At 45.6% G+C, this 16,323-nt stretch overlaps 4 protein-coding genes across 4 annotated transcripts; 1 reads left to right on the top strand and 3 right to left on the bottom strand. All coding sequences in view use genetic code 12, as the record gives it.

Moving 5' to 3' along the window:
- Nucleotides 1-217: 217 nt before the first annotated feature.
- CXQ85_000355 (anthranilate synthase component I) lies at nucleotides 218-6,705 on the bottom strand (the record flags this gene model as incomplete). The annotated part of the gene is made up of 3 exons (XM_025484103.1): nucleotides 218-1,744; nucleotides 2,223-5,135; nucleotides 5,587-6,705. 3 exons carry the CDS (start codon nucleotides 6,703-6,705, stop codon nucleotides 218-220), a joined length of 5,559 nt encoding a protein of 1,852 aa, XP_025342318.1.
- Nucleotides 6,706-7,292: 587 nt separating this feature from the next.
- On the bottom strand, nucleotides 7,293-9,596 carry MET6 (5-methyltetrahydropteroyltriglutamate-homocysteine S-methyltransferase; the record flags this gene model as incomplete). Its single annotated transcript, XM_025484102.1, has 1 exon — nucleotides 7,293-9,596. One exon carries the CDS (start codon nucleotides 9,594-9,596, stop codon nucleotides 7,293-7,295), a length of 2,304 nt encoding a protein of 767 aa, XP_025342317.1.
- A 750-nt stretch (nucleotides 9,597-10,346) lies between these two features.
- Nucleotides 10,347-11,420, bottom strand: CXQ85_000353 (uncharacterized protein; the record flags this gene model as incomplete). The annotated part of the gene is made up of 1 exon (XM_025484101.1): nucleotides 10,347-11,420. One exon carries the CDS (start codon nucleotides 11,418-11,420, stop codon nucleotides 10,347-10,349), a length of 1,074 nt encoding a protein of 357 aa, XP_025342316.1.
- A 3,202-nt stretch (nucleotides 11,421-14,622) lies between these two features.
- Nucleotides 14,623-16,296, top strand: CXQ85_000352 (uncharacterized protein; the record flags this gene model as incomplete). The annotated part of the gene is made up of 1 exon (XM_025484100.1): nucleotides 14,623-16,296. One exon carries the CDS (start codon nucleotides 14,623-14,625, stop codon nucleotides 16,294-16,296), a length of 1,674 nt encoding a protein of 557 aa, XP_025342315.1.
- Between the last annotated feature and the right edge of the window lie 27 nt (nucleotides 16,297-16,323).

Raw genomic sequence — 16,323 nt, 5'->3', positions numbered from 1 at the left:
AATAATCGGATGGTATAATTTTCTGGTGATTTTTATGATTGTATGTAATTATGTTATTGTCATTTTCTGTGGGGTTTCTGACGGGCGTGTGCGTTTTCGCAACCACGCTTGAAACATCACTAGACCGTTAATGGTATGGCCTGAGAAGATATATTTCTACTTGAACATAGGTCAATTTATCTTTTTGGTCATTTTTTGTTTAACTCGAAATGTCTGTCTATTCACAGCCAACCTTCTGGAGCCAGATCTTCTCTGCCTCCACAATAGTGTTGTTGTTGGCTCTCATCTTGTTCATCGTCTCCTCATACTCGTCAGTCTCGTCACTATCGAAAACGATTCCTCCTCCTGCTTGCAAGTAGGCAACGCCATCTTTGTAGACCATCGTTCTCAATGCAATACAGGTATCCATGGTCTTTCCGTCGTAACCCCAGTTACCAACAGCACCAGCGTAAACACCTCTCTTTTCCTTCTCCAATTCACCAATAAGCTCCATGGCTTTGACTTTTGGAGCTCCACTGACGGTACCGGCAGGGAAAATCGACCTGAAAGCATCAAAACGGGTCTGGCCTTCTCTCAACGTTCCGCTAACCTCAGAAACCAAATGCATAACGTGGGAGAAACGCTGGATGGTCAAAAGACGGTCCACAGAGTTACTCTGTGGCGTACAAACACGGTTGACATCGTTTCTAGCCAAATCCACCAACATAATGTGCTCGGCTCTGTCCTTCAAACTGGATCTCAAGATCTGTGCGTTACGTTCATCCTCTTCATTGGTCTTACCCCTCTGGATCGTACCGGCGATTGGATGAGTAACAATCCTGTCTTTGTCATCTGATTTCACCAACAATTCAGGAGAAGCACCAATGATTTGGAAATCCTTCAAGTCAATGTAAAACAAGTATGGAGATGGGTTGACCGTTCTCAAGTGACGGTAGATGTTGAATGGGTGCAAAGACGTTGGTCTAGCGACTCTTTGCGATGGAACTGCTTGAATGACATCGCCCAATTTGATATGCTTCTTCAACGTAGAAACGTGCAGTTCGTAACCGCCCTGACCAATATTAGAAGTGAAAGTCTGGTCAGGCTTGATTGGAGGCTGGATAGGGTTGAGATCCTCCAACGATTTGTGGGCATGTAAACGGGACTGGATTTCCAAAATCTCCTTTTCGGCAGTTTCATAAGCTGCTTGCACATCAGTGTCAGCTTCAATTCTCACATTGTTAATGATCTGGAATCTCTGGTACACATGGTCAAAAGTGACTATTAGATCACAAAGCATCAAAACAGCTTCAGGAACCTGCAAAGTGTCTTTCAAAGGTTTTCTTGTTTTCGGTTCGAAATACTTGATACAGTCATATGAGATGTATCCCACAGCACCACCCTTAAAAGGAGGCAAGCCTGGCAACTGAGCCTGCTTGTGTTGGTCCAATTCTTTCTCCAAAATGTCAAGTGGGTCCACATTGTTATACTCTTTGGCAAACCTTTCAACATCATCACCTGTTCTGATGATCTTTCTAGGCTTGATACCAATGAAAGAGTATCTATCAACAGAGTCACCATTGACCGAAGACTCAAACAAAAACGACTCTGGTCTATCTGGGTTGTTCAAATCAGCCAACTTCAAGTACGCCAGGTGGACAGTCAAGTCCTCGTTGGCAACATATTTATAGATAGGGTACAAGTTTGGAGCATCGTGGTTCTCTTTGGAAGTTTCCACCACGTTCTTGAAATCCTTCAACGAAGGCTGGAGTGTGCTCTGGTAGTTAGTATTTTTGAACCAATTTTGTCAAATCATCAAGATACATACGAACATCGGGCTGGCGTTCAGGGAGCTTTTTGGAATCGGTGAAGAATCTTTGCGAGTTGAGTCACCGACTCATCTGTATGAATTTCGCACCCATCAAATCTGGCCCAGTCGGCTCAGTAATGAAATGAAGTGATTGAAAAGCAAGAATAGATGGAGAAAAAATATGAAAAATAAAAGCCTGCTTTATCAATTTTATGTCGGTTTTTTAAACTCACAATTTTTGGTCTTATGAACTGAGAGCCTTTTTAGATGAACTATAGTTATCATTGTAGGATATGCAGAAGCCTGTCAATGACTGGCAGCTGGCAGCCTCACCATCTCTTACTTCCACTACAACCTCTTTGTCTAGTCATTCCTCGTTACTATGTACATTTTAGTAGTCTCGTTTGCACCGCATAATACAGTTACCTTCAACAGGATTCAAGTACATCACTTTATCAGCTGTCACCGTTGAACCAATGGTCAAGTCATTGTATGAGTTCACCATCACATCGATTTCCATCGCCAACTCCACACACCAGCCTCTTGCTAGTTTTGTTTCTAAATCCATATCGTGTCCTAGGCTAGTGATAATGCACGATAAGAAGAGCGTATCGTCGTCATAGTCTTGGCTGTCAAGCTGTTGTTCAAGGTACTTGAGCTTCCAGTACCGATCATGTCTCTGGGCTAGATAATTACTGCCTAGCTCAGCGTCACGTAATTTAGCTATTTGGTCGTTCAACACTCTATCAGACAATGGACCATGTACTGGGTACCCTAACGTCTTGAAATGAGATTTGCGGGTCACCAGTTGCAAGTAGCGGCTCTCGCCTGTTTTCTGAAGATGAAGAAAAGAGAGAATCTGCAATTGATTCAAGTATGCCTCGACACTACTCAAAGCGTCTGAAACATTGACACGTCCTCTCTGTAAGCCTTTGGTTAACAGATACGGGTTCCGGCTCGTCGTTGTGAGATTGGGCTTATTGATGTAATTGTTACCAATAAAGAAGGCCGGTAAAGAAACAAAACCACGCTTGTCTCTTGCCAAAATTGCTTGATAGTAGGAGCTGCAGTAGTAATTTGGCAAAAGCTTATTGTCATGCGACACGAATACTTCGTCCATCTCTGGGTCTGGGCTTTCGTAACTGGGTCCATCATCGCTTGGAACGATTAAGTCGTCGCTTCTCACAAGTGCTGGTATAGCTTCTCTGTAACAAAACGAGGAAACAAGGGATTCGAGAAATACCTTGACCTCATTCGTAAAGAAAAGAGCTTCGGCGGTAGACATTGCATCTCTAACAGTAGGAAAATCCAAGTCGGTCTTGATAAGCTCTTCTTCATCCTTACGCTCGTAGCTCAAAAATCTATTTATCGATCTTTGGAATAGGGCAGGCTGGGGAGTTGAAGCACAACGGAAGTTTCTCGTGCTGAAATGAGTTTTCATCACGCTGGAGATAAAACCAAGGTTCAGTAAGTCATTCTCGTCTAAAGAAACTTCTTCCTCCTTCTTTTCTGATTCTCTCCTTCTATTGAAGAGCTTGAAAGGGTTTAGAAGGCTTTTGTCGAGTCGACCACAAAGGACGTCGTCAAGTGTTTTCCAAGGTAGTTCCTTCACTTTGATGCCGCTGATTCTGTCAAAGCTAACAGAAACACCACTTTCAAGATCTTTGAGAGGAGACAGCGCAAACGTATTATATTCGAATGTTACTGTCATGCATGTTTTCAGATCTTGTGGTCTCAGCTTCTTGTCAAAGTCACCAACGCTGAAGTAATTACTAGCCGTCAGCAGCGCCCTTAGAAGAAGCTCATTTCTAACATTCTTTGCTATCACCTCTATCAGTTCGTTGTCAAGAAGACCTTCGAGACTCCGAAGAGAATGGGTATGTTTTGAGACTTCTTCAAAGAAAGCACTAGCCGGTGGTACTCTTGCGGCCACATCTGGTACATGAATGTTAATGAGATATCTCCTAGCATTTACCTTTTCCAATGAGACACCGATTGTGGAAAACTTCTTATCAGAAGGCAACATATAGATGACGTGATCCAGATAATAGGACTTTGTGCTGCGTAAGTGGTGAAAGTTATCATCTAGCTGACCGTTGGAGGCCATTTGAGCAGAACGAAGTTCAAGCTTCGACGGTTTCAAATCTTTTGGCGATGCAACCGCCAACTGGTCCTGGGATGGTTTTCCAGAGACATTGGCGGAAAGAACAATGTCAGTCAATGCATTTTTGGGGTTGTTCAAGACGCCAACCTTGTGAAGAAGACGTTCAAGGTCGTTCAACCTGACATTGTTCTTATGCTGGAATAGCGGGATCTTGTTAAAATGGCTCATGAGCCGGGAATGCGGATAAACTAATGCAAATGTCATGGCTCTAAAAGCATGCAAAAACGGTTTGCCCTGCCAGATGTTGAGTTCTAGCATAAGGTCATCGTAGTCTTTGGGTTTCTCTATAAGGGATAGTAAATAGGAGTTGAACTCCTCGAGCTTTGTCTCGTCGTAGCTCATGAAATCTAAGATTGTGTCGAAATTGTTCAAGGAATTTGCAAAATAGACTGTTTCTCTTGGAATATCATTTGAACAATGCAATGATGCCAAATTAGTGTTCTGCTTTGGTAAACACAGCAGAACCATCCAGCGTGTAACGTCCAGGCACATCTCTAGGTGAATGGCCATGAGGTACGCACATTGATGAAAGTAGCTCTGAAAGTCCAAAGGAGGCATTTGCTTTACCAAACTAAGTAAACTTGTGCTGTTTGTATTATTCTGTGACGCCATGGTAGCAAAGACCCTTCGTAAGCCTTTATGGGCAATTGGCTGTATATCTTTTGCTGAATGGACGAACAGGTTGAGCATGTCCACCAATTCAAGCCTTGGCTTGTACTCCTCTGAAAATCGGTGATACAAGATATCTAGCGAAGAGATCCACTCAGCATCGAAAACTTGGTAAGCAGTAAAATTAATGTCTTGTGGGTAAACTCGTGTGAGCTCGTTCTCCAGTGTAAGCACGATTAGCTTATTGTGGTTTTCATTAAACTTGGACTGCAGTTCCTTTACCACCATAGCAAATGTTGTTCTATCCTTTTCGTAGTCATGATACTCGATAATTGATCCGGGGCATGGCGGTAGATTTCGGCTATTGGAGGTGATTTCTTCCCAAGTCTGCGTAGGTTCATAAGTGTTCTCGAGGATAACGTGTTGGACATTTGACAGGGGTGTTTCGATAAATGCAGTGTTTGGATCGGAAAACTGTTTCCTTCCAGTCATAAATCTATGCAATTTAAGTTGGTTTTCATCTCGGTACAATGTATCAGGTACGGTCTTTGAGTCCTGGTTTGCGTTGAAAAACTCTCCATTTTGCGTGGAAGTCGAGTTATATCGTAGGAATGGGCTATATCGAATGGAGGGAGCTCTACGTAGATGTCGTAGAAGGGACCGATTTAGCATGCTAAGATGTTTCCATGGAAAGTGGAGTTATGTTGTTCGAGATGAGTTATATGTGGATGGAGTAATGAGATTATCAGAGTGCGCAGAAGACATAAGTAGGTCTTACTTGAAGAGAAGGACGACCAGCATATACAAGCTGTTGAGGGTTGGTACCAATGAAATTTCGTTGCTGGTTTATTATATACTACAAGCTGGTGAGCTCCTAGCCTTTGAAGGAGTTGAATGGGGGTATGGGATACGTTCAATGCATCTTCAGTACTGAATAGGTACAGTAAAGGTGCTGATACCCATGGTAAATGACATCTTAACACAATTTAGCTCAATAGCCTACCTTCTAAGCCCATCTTTGGACAATGACGGCATTCTTTAGTTTGGCTTCCTCGACAGTCACACCCAGCGACTCTTCTATAGGCTTCACAGGGAAAGCATGCGATAAGATGAAAGATCTAGAATGGTCACTGTTATATTCGTGGTTGCGAACGAAATCGTAAACAGTGCCAATCAGATCTGTGGAGTTGAACTTGTGAGCGACCTTCTTGCCGCTGGCAAATCTGATTTGAACCAATGAATCACCCGTACCCTGGTCCTGTGGCTTTGCAGGCTCCGTCTTCTCCTCTGGCTTCTTAGGCTCAGCAGTTGGAGTAGCGGTACCAGAACTGTCACCTGGCACTGGCGAACCGAGACGCTGGCCCAGGCCCTGGAAACCACCCAACTTTCTCTTTGGTGGAACGTAGTCCTCATCAGTCTTCTTCAACACAGAGACGTCAACGTCCTGGCCAAATTCAACGCCCAAGAACGAAACTGGCACTCTTCCACGTTTCAATTCTTGCAAGACAAGCTGGTTCTCTGGATCATCGTATCTTCTCAAAGGTCCCTCACCGACAGTGAAACCCTGACGCCAAAAGATGATCTCTCTGTTAACCTTAGCAGGTCTATTTCTGGATTGTGCAAATGGATCCTCTACCACCTCCAGCGGCTGTTCAGAGTCTCCAAGCTTGAAACCAGCACCAGTAAAGTTAGATGGCTCTTGTTGTTCTGCCTGAGCAGACGGTCTGTCATCAGGCTCATCCATCTGTTCCTGGGCTCTCTGGAAGATTCTCTCAATGAGTGATGGCTGCTGGCCTTCGTTCTTATCCTTATCTGGGTTCTCCACCTGCAATGCTGACTTCTCGCCACCAGTGAAGAAGTTAGTGTTTGTATCCTCTGGATCATCTGAATCTTCATTAAGGTCTCTCAAGGTTCTGAAGCCACCACGAGACGATTTGCTTCTCGAGCCCAGTGTTCTCTTTTCCTGTGCTTCTTCCTGGCCACCTCCATGTGCTTCATAAGTGGACTCCTCAGCAGAAGCATAGAAGTCTTCAATTGCCGTGGTAAGGTCGAAATCGTTCTTCTGTAAAAACTGCTCGGCCACCGCTTTAGGGGCACTTGTAACAGCAACAAAGCTCTGGACGAGTTGGTCGTTTTCTGACATTATTGTGTGGATGAATCGAGTATCAGCAATAACCCCATAGTGAGGTGAGTTGTGTAGGTGTAAGATGCACACTGGCGCCTCTGGTTTCGCAGCCAACCCAAGAAGCTGGCAAGTAATGACATAGCATATACTGATATCCTCTTGGAATATTATAGTCTAGATAGAAAGGGTGGCTTTTGTTTGTACGACTTGTTTCTTGTCATGTTTTGTGGTCTGCTATATCTTCAGATATCGTAGTGGATGGGAGCTTGACTGATACACTATTCTCACTCACTCATCTACTTGCTCACTTCTACAGCCATATTTTGTATAAAATAGTATTATATTTATCACCGATGTTGAAATCCCTCTTTTAAAACCCCATAAACGTAAAGCAAAAACAATATATAAAAAAATTAAAATTCGTACAACTCATAGTCTTTAAAAAACTAGACTGTAAACCACACACTAATGTTGAACAGGCATGGCATGAAAGGATAAGGCATCCAAACAAAAATATGAATTGAATCAATGCTATCCCGCATTTCTTTTCAAAACGGGGCTTTATAGAGTCAAGTCCAAGAGTACAGCAGCGCTAGGCCGGTCTCTTAGTTCTTGGCTCTGAAATCTCTGGCAGCCTCAACCATGTTGGTCAAGGAAGCCTTGGTCTCTTCCCAACCTCTGGTCTTCAAACCACAGTCTGGGTTGACCCAGAACTTGTCAGCTGGGTACACCTTCAAGATCTCCTCGATTCTGGCGACAAACTCCTCCTTGGATGGGATTCTTGGGGAGTGGATATCGAACAAACCCAAACCAATGTGGTTAGGGTACTCGGAGAACTCTCTGATGTAGTTGGCGTCATCCTTCTTGGAGAACTCAATAGACACAACGTCGGCGTCCAAGGCCTTGATGTGGTTAGGGTCCAAGTCGGAGTAACAGAAGTGAGAGTGGATCTGGGTAGCGTTCTCGACACCAGAAGTGGCAACTCTGAAAGACTGAGCAGCCCAGTTCAAGTAATCGGATCTCTCCTGACCGGCTCTCAATGGCAAACCTTCTCTGATAGCTGGCTCATCAACCTGGATGACAGTAATACCAGCGGCCTCCAAGTCCTGGACTTCGTCTCTCAAAGCCAAACCCAATTGCAAGGATTGGACCTTCTGGGAAACGTCATCTCTTGGGAAAGACCATCTGAGACAGGTAACTGGACCAGTCAACATACCCTTGACTGGAGCCTTGGTCAAGGACTGAGCGTAGACAGACTCCTTGACGGACATAGCCTTTGGTCTGGAAACGTCACCGACAATAATTGGTGGTCTGACGTATCTAGAACCGTAGGACTGGACCCAACCGTTGGTGGTGAAAGCGTAACCATCCAACTGTTCACCGAAGTATTGGACCATATCGTTTCTCTCTGGCTCACCGTGGACCAAGACATCCAAGCCAATTTCCTCCTGGAATCTGATAACGGTCTCAATCTCCTTGTTGATGAATTGTTCGTACTCCTCCTTGGTAATAGTACCCTTGTTGAACTTGTTTCTGTTCACTCTGATGTCCTTGGTCTGAGGGAAAGAACCAATGGTGGTAGTTGGGAACAATGGCAAGTTGTACTTCTCCTTCTGGGCAGCCAATCTGTCGGCGAAAGGAACCTTTCTGGTGGAAAGGGACTCGTTGATAGAAGCCATTCTCTCCTGGACCTTAGGGTTGGTGGTGATAGGAGACTCCTTTCTGGCCTTGATGGACTTGGCGTTAGCAGCGTACAACTCGGAAACATCCTCGCCGGAAACATCCTTAGCAATGGTCACAACAGCGTCCAACTTCTGGACAGCGAACTGGAACCAGTCAGCAATGACAGGGTCCAACTTGCTCTCGTTGGCCAAGTCAACTGGAGTGTGCAACAAAGAAGAGGAAGTAGCGACGAAAACTCTGTCCTTACCGACGGCAGAGATGGCCTTGTTGACAACCTCAGAAGCCTTGGAGTAGTCGGTCTTCCAGATGTTTCTACCGTCAACGACACCGACAGACAAAGTCTGCTTGTCGTTAAGGATAGCGACGACATCGTCAAACTGAGCTGGGGCTCTGACAAAGTCAAAGTGGAAACCAGCGACTGGGAGGGACTTGATGGCAGCCAAGTTTGGTCTGACGTCACCGAAGTAGGTGGTCAAGGTGATCTCTGGGACACCTTCACCAACCAACTGCTCGTAAGTACCCTTGTAAAGGTTCTGAACAGACTCTGGCAAGTCCAAAACCAAGATTGGCTCATCAATCTGGACGGTCTTGGCACCAGCCTTGTACAACTCCTGCAAGAGAGACTTGTAAACTGGCAAGAACTTGTCCAAGAGAGAAACTGGGTCCAAGTCCAAGGAGTCCTTGTCGGCCTTACCCAAGAACAAGTAAGAGATTGGACCCAAAACGACTGGTCTGGTCTCGATACCCTGCTCCTTGGCCTCCAAGTACTCGTTGACTGGCTTCAAGCCGGCCTCAGAGTTCAACTTGAACTCAGTAGAGTGGGAGAAAGTTGGTCTGACGTAATGGTAGTTAGAGTCGAACCACTTAACCATCTCCAAGGCAGTGACATCGACAGCAGCCTCAGTCTCGGTGGCCTTTCTTTGCAAACCTCTACCCATGGCGAACAAAACGTCAATAGGAGCCAAGTTGTACTTGGTGTATCTGTCAGGAATGACATTGAACAAAAGAGACAAGTCCAAAACCTGGTCGTAGAAAGAGAAATCGTTGGATGGAATCACGTCAACACCAGCGTCCTTCTGCAACTTCCAGTTGTGTGCTCTCAATTCCTTACCCTTAGCCAACAACTCCTCCACAGACACCTTCTTACCCCAGTAGGCCTCGGTGACCTTCTTCAACTCTCTGTTGGCACCGATACGTGGGAAACCCAAAACGGAAGATTGAACCATTTTTTATGTAGAAATAAGTAGTAAATTACTTGTGAAAGAAGAGAAAAAATTCTTCAAATATGGCGAACTGTGGAGCTTTATATACAACAGCGTGGGGTGAAAAATTCAATAATCGGCAAATGACTGTGATAGATAGCGCTCGTGCATGGGGCACGCACTGCATGTAAGGGCCCATGCCTGGGAAAACGAGCCTGAACGACGGTTGGGGCGTGGGTTTGGGTCGATGGGTTTATATGCAGGTCGCCTTATTCACCTCTCTCTACCCTACCGCTAAACGCCTCATATTCCTTGGGAGAGTTAAAAGAAAGGAATGAGACGTATAAACCATGTGTGAGTATTACGAACATGTCTTTGGTTTTGCCAGGGGATGGTTCAATGGCGGGTTATTGGTGATGGAATTTAGTCATGTGACTGGTTCACGTGACTGAAATAGCCGCCAGCCGCTTTCGCGGAAGCCGCTTTCGTGCAATGGCACGTGCCTACGCGTAGACCGATTGATCTGACTCTGACGAATAATCAATTGACAACGTAAAACGTATAACGTCGTACAGGTCGTACAAAAGCGTAATTGTTTATTAAAAAGCTGCATTTATGTAAAGTGTCGTCACGTGTACAAATGTCACAGAACCAACCATGGGCCTTAGTAGGCCCAAGGCTCATCGGTGCCGTATAAAAGAATCGCGATAATACTTATTGGCTGCGAAACGCCGAGTCAAAGCGCATCAGAAGCTGCTGGACGAGCTAATAAGTCTAGTCCAAACGCTTGTCGCCACCCTTCTTTCTCTTCTCGACTAATTCTTGGAGCTCCTCGTCACTGTGCATTAAACCGAAACGACGGAACTGCTTGATGCTGGCGTTCAACTCCTCAGCACCCTTACCAGTGATGTGGTTCTCGAAAACCTCACCGAGCTTAATGAACAAGTCGTAACTCAACACGAACTTGTCCTCAGTGATATCAGAGAGCTTGTTGTCCTTGGACACAGGAGTGTCGTAGCCCTCACCTTCACCAAGCCAGACGCCCAACTTCTTCAACTTGTTGAAGATACCAGCTTGGTGAGCAGGCACCATACCGCCGTGCTCGTTGATCTTGTACTCTCTGTAGGACTCAGCGTACTCGTCAGCAGTAGCACGTCTTGAACCAGTCCAGCCAAGGTCAAGCAATTTCTCCTTGGTGATCTCAGTGTCATTGGAGTATCTGAATTTTCTAGGGTTGAAAAGACCGATGTGCACAACAAAGAAAATGGTAAGCACCTTGACAAGGTGGAAAGCGAAAAAGACACATTGGCCACCAATTGCAACTGGCTCCTGGACATCCTTAATCACAATGTCGGCAATGTGGCCGTAACCGAAACGAGTAGCAAAGTAGGCAATCATGTTGGACACATGGTTGGTCAAACAGATACCTGGGGTTGGGGAAATAAAGTCAGGCAAGTCAGTGTAAAGCCAGACAATCAAAGTGGTCACAAAAAGGTAGAATCTGAAAGAAAGGAACTCCCACACTGGAATGATCAACTGACCTGGCCAGCAGTGCTGGGCAATACGGTCCTCCAAGTTGATGTTCTTGCGGAATCTTGGCTGGGAAGTCTCATACGAGAAGAGAAGAGCACCATCCTCAGTCAAGTAGCCAGGAGCCGTAGAAACCTGGAAAGTCAAAGGTCTCAATGAATAGAACAAGTTGGGTCTTAGCGAAATAGGCAAACCGTCGAAAATACGGTACAAGTCCCTGAATCTGGTTTCAGTGGACACTTGGAAACAGTAATCCTTCTCAAGGTCGTCATTAAATCTGATGTAGACCTCCAAGGCCGATTGTTCTTTGGAAGACATGGTGTTAAGAAGGTGGTGGAAGGTGAAAAGGTGATGGATGGATGTCTAAAAGTGTGCGGGTGGGGCGACTCCACGATGCAGAATTTGGATGTGGGGCACGAAGAACGAAGGAAGGAATAGGGCTGGTAAAAGTAGGCAAACCGTGTCAATGGCGTTCGGACTTGGTTACTTGTCTTGTTTATGAGCTGCTCTTGCTGCTTTGTTCGTAATTTTTTGGAATTTGTATGGCGCCTTTGTGAGCGTCAAGGCCACCTTGTCCTCGCCGTACTAGGCTAAGCGCTTAGAGGGAAGAAGGGCTGAGCTGGGTGGTTGAATGTCAATGGAAGGTAGTAACGGTGAGTGGTGGCATATGGGTGTATGGGAGGGCCTAAGTTATATGGAATGGTTGTAGATGGGTGTATGAGCTTATTGGTTGTTGGACTGGCTATCTGATGAGCCTCTCCTGACGATGGCGAAGGTGAAAAGTTGGTTCCAAGTATGAGTAGCTGTGTTGCCGTTTAGTTTCTCGGAACGGAAGTTGCTTCTATGGTATTCTTTCAAACGTAAATTGAAATGCCGGTAGTATCTTCTTCAAATAGGTCAGAAGTAGCTGGTGACAAGAATGCCTACTGTATCCACTGAATTGAATGTCAGTAGACTAACGTTGAACGTGGAGTTTTTATAGCTGAAGTTCTGCCATAACGATGTTCCACACAAATGAGTTTATGCTTGGTTGGCTTTGTCAAAGGCATCGATGAGAACACCTTCCGAAACTCAGATTTGCGATGTTCATTTCGTCGACGTGGCTCTGTGGGTATTACATTGCTGAAGGATTCTTCAGTTGCTCTGGATGACATTTAGTTTTGACCATGGTCTTACTTTCCAGCATTGCAGACCTTTGTCTATGCTCTGTAGTCTGTGCTCTTTGGTTTGACGGCTTCAGCATCCACCGTAAAAGCTTCAGATGTCTGTTCTAATAGGACAAATTAATCATCAAGAATACAATCTCTTTCCCCATTTTATGTGTTAAATCATACAAACTCCTCTGGGAAATGGCCGATGGACGTTAGCTCAGAGAAGTTGGTCTGGTGAGAAGGCAAACAATGACATTAGTGAACTATCATTATCTTTAACACAATCAGTTGTCTTTCCATTATTTTCCATGAGCCATTTACTTGCCCCGTCTAGTTTGTGGTTTTTTTTTTCAAAGTAATGATTTTCCTTCTTCCTTTCAAGATTTACAACTTCTCGATCGATACCGCATAAATGTAAGAAAAGGTAGACAAACTGTGAGAAGCAAACAAAATCCCAAAAAGATCAAAAAATTAAAAAATCATTAAAACTACGAAATAAATCAGATTTCCCTTCGAATTAATCCGAATATTTCCAGTTGTCCCTTCTGGATATTTTCCAGGCGACAAAACTTACTTTTCGAGCCATCAACGGTCAGCTCGGCTCAAAGTGGCCGTAAAACCGGCACCATTAGACGGCCCCACACCGGATTATCCTCTACAAGGTGCCTTCAACGTCTGTATTATGTCATAGCAAAAATACACCACATTCAGGCTATAAAACTATAAAAGGAAAGTTACCGGACCGAGACCCCGAGACACCGAGACGCGTCAGACGCATGGCATTGACGAACTTCTCAAAGTCTATATTTGGAAGCCCCAAAAGAATCTAGATCGCTTATTCGTCAAACCGAAAGAAAATCAAACCAATTTCACCAACTCCATTTTGCGTTTTAGATGGCCGGGAAGGGGGGTGAGAAACGCATACTGGGCGGTTGCAAAAAATGTCGCATGGAGCCATTCTACTCCTTGTGCATCAAAACCGCCCTGCCAAACGCCAAAAAGCAAGCAAAAGGCACCGTCTCGAGAAATTCCCAATACGGGGTTTCCCATGTGTCAAGAGGATATGGCTGTGGTGACCGCAGCACTTATGTTTCCTGATAGTGGTTCACATACGGTGGCATGGCAGCTAAGAATAACCGATGCGAATGAAAAAGCCTCGAAAACAATGCTTTGACAACAAATACGACAAAAAAGACGTAAACGGACATGTGGGAGAGGCAGCTAAATGGGAATCAGTAGTCGTGGTGACAACACCAATGGCTAGACGGTTGCCACTCTATAACTAGGCCACACGAGGTAGCACTAAATGTCTCCAAACTCTGCCTAAAGCAATCATGGCAACCCCGAGTCAACTTTCCACGCCACTTCAAGTACTCCACTACTTCCCACCTCCACCAGCTCCCAGGATCACCCTACATTCCTCAATCTTCAAACCCCCATCTCCAGCCATCTTCCCTCAGCCTCGTTCACCGTTCGGTTGCTCCAGCTCTCAACCGTTACATGTCTGCGCATGTCTCCAAACCGTAACCTTATCAGGCCGGCACCTCAGGAGAGACGTCCACGAGACACCCAGACTACTTAGTAAAAAACCAGAGTAAAAAACAAAGAAGACACAGAGAAAGCCACTAACCTCACCTCTTCACCAAAAGTCTCTCTTTATCACTTTTTCTCCTTCTTTTCTACAACAGTTACTGCCTTCCCCCTCCATTGCTCGCTTCGCCTTGGGCTGCGCCTGTTTAGATTCTGCCGAATCAAGCTCTTTTTTTCGCGGCGTGGGCTCACACAAAACCTGCCTGCCCCCTAGTGCCTGTTCGCCCAGAAACCTACTAACATTGGCACTCAACCTAAGCTTTTCTTCTTTGACTTGATTTTTCTTGTTAGTCGATCTTGACACCAGCCAAGCCTGTCAGGCCAAGCCTGTCAAATGTGTCAACAAGAAAAAACCACGACGCTGGTGGTGGGTTTGCAGCCACTTTACGGGATCGTAAACATAGATCACCCTCTAAGCCTGATCGGAGCTGTCAGATTGGTGGCACAACACGCTAAGCCAGGCTGCGAAAACAACCCAACCCCAAGGGCCTAGGGAATGGCTGCTCCACGATACTTTCCCAAACTAAATAAAATTTATCATCTGATGCTTCTTTCTCTTCTTCTTTGTAGCCTTCTTTTTATAGATTATGTTCCAGGTTGTGTTTTGGTCCTGCCGAACACGCCGCCGCGGTATTTTTTTTTGCTTTCTTTTTTTTTTTCCCTTTTTTTTTCATCCCACCCCGTTCAGGCTGTGTTTTCCCTTCTGGTACAAATTACTTGATCCTCGCTCTTTCCGGCTTTTTTCCCTTTTTTCTCTTCTTCCTCTAACCCAAACCTCAATGCTCTTCCACTCGTTGCTCACCACTGCCGTGGCTTTGATCGGCTCGGCTTCTGCTACTTTGCCTCCGATCGAGATTGTTGGTAACAAATTCTACTTCTCCAACAATGGTTCCCAGTTCTTGATGAGAGGTATTGCTTACCAGCAGAACCCTACCAACACCTCCTCCGACGCCAAGTACGTTGATCCCTTGGCTGACATTGAAACTTGTAAGAGAGACATTCCTTACTTGAGACAGTTGAACACCAACATCCTTAGAGTGTACGCTTTGGACGCCGAAAAGGACCACACCGAGTGTATGAAGTTGTTGGACGACGCTGGTATCTACATTGTTGCTGATTTGTCTGAACCAAACCTTTCCATCGACAGATCCAACCCAGCTTGGGACACCGAATTGTTGGCCAGATACACCTCTGTTGTTGACAAGTTCTCCAACTACACTAACGTTTTGGGTTTCTTCGCCGGTAACGAGGTCACCAACGAATCTAACAACACTGATGCTTCTGCTTACGTCAAGGCTGCCGTCCGTGACACCAAGGCTTACATCAAGGAAAAGAACTACAGAAACATTCCTGTTGGTTACTCTGCCAACGACGACATGGCCATTAGAGTCGAGCTTGCTGATTACTTTGCTTGCGGTTCCGACGAAGACAGAGCTGACTTCTTCGGTATCAACATGTACGAATGGTGTGGTACTTCTACTTTCAAGGATTCCGGTTACAAGAACGTCACTAACGCTTACAAAGACTTGGGCATCCCTATTTTCTTCTCCGAGTACGGTTGTAACGAGATCCGTCCTAGAAAGTTCCAGGAAGTTGGCACTCTTTACTCCTCTGAGATGACTGACATCTGGTCCGGTGGTATCGTCTACATGTATTTCGAGGAAGAGAACAAATACGGTCTTGTCACCGTCTCTGGAAGCCTGGTGTCTACCTTGAAGGATTTCGAAAACTACCTGTCTGAGATCAACAAGATTTCTCCATCTTACGCTTCTTTTGACACTGCTGCTTCTACTTCCCCTGCTTCTGTTACCTCTTGCCCTGGTGTCGGTGAGGTCTGGCAAGCTGCTACCGCCTTGCCTCCAACTCCTGATGCTTCTCTCTGTGAGTGCATGGACAAGTCTTTGTCTTGTGTTGTCAAGGACAAGGTTGACGAGGACGACTACTCCGATCTTTTCGACTTCCTTTGTGGCTCTGACGGTGTCAACTGCTTCGGTATCAGTGGTAACGGTACCACTGGTAAGTACGGTGCTTACTCCGCTTGCAAATCTAAACAGAAGTTGAACTTCCTCCTTGACTTGTACTACAAGGAGAATGGCTCCAAGGCTTCTGCTTGTGATTTCAGCGGTTCTGCCACCACCCAGTCAGCCGCCACCGCTTCCTCTTGTGCTAAGGAGATCTCCGAGGCTGGTGTTTCTGGTTACGGTACTGTGACCGGTAACATTCTTAACGCTGCTTCTGGTGCTCAGAGCGCTACTTCTGGTTCCGGTAGCAAGAGCTCTGGATCTGGATCTGGATCTCGTTCTGGTTCTTCTTCCGGCTCCAGCTCTTCCAGCACATCAAGCTCCGACTCTGGTGCTAGCGGTAACGTTGCCATGCGTGGTTCCTCTGGCAACACTGCCTTGGTGATGATCGCCACCTTCTTCTTCGTCTCCGTGGGTTTGACCATGGCTTAGAAAACCTAGATGTTACGATTTGTGTTT

This window comes from Candidozyma haemuli (genome assembly GCF_002926055.2).
Source record: "Candidozyma haemuli strain B11899 chromosome Unknown A_2014730914, whole genome shotgun sequence".
Classification (NCBI taxonomy): Eukaryota; Fungi; Ascomycota; class Pichiomycetes; order Serinales; family Metschnikowiaceae; genus Candidozyma; species Candidozyma haemuli.
This window is presented reverse-complemented; position numbering and strand designations above follow the sequence as displayed.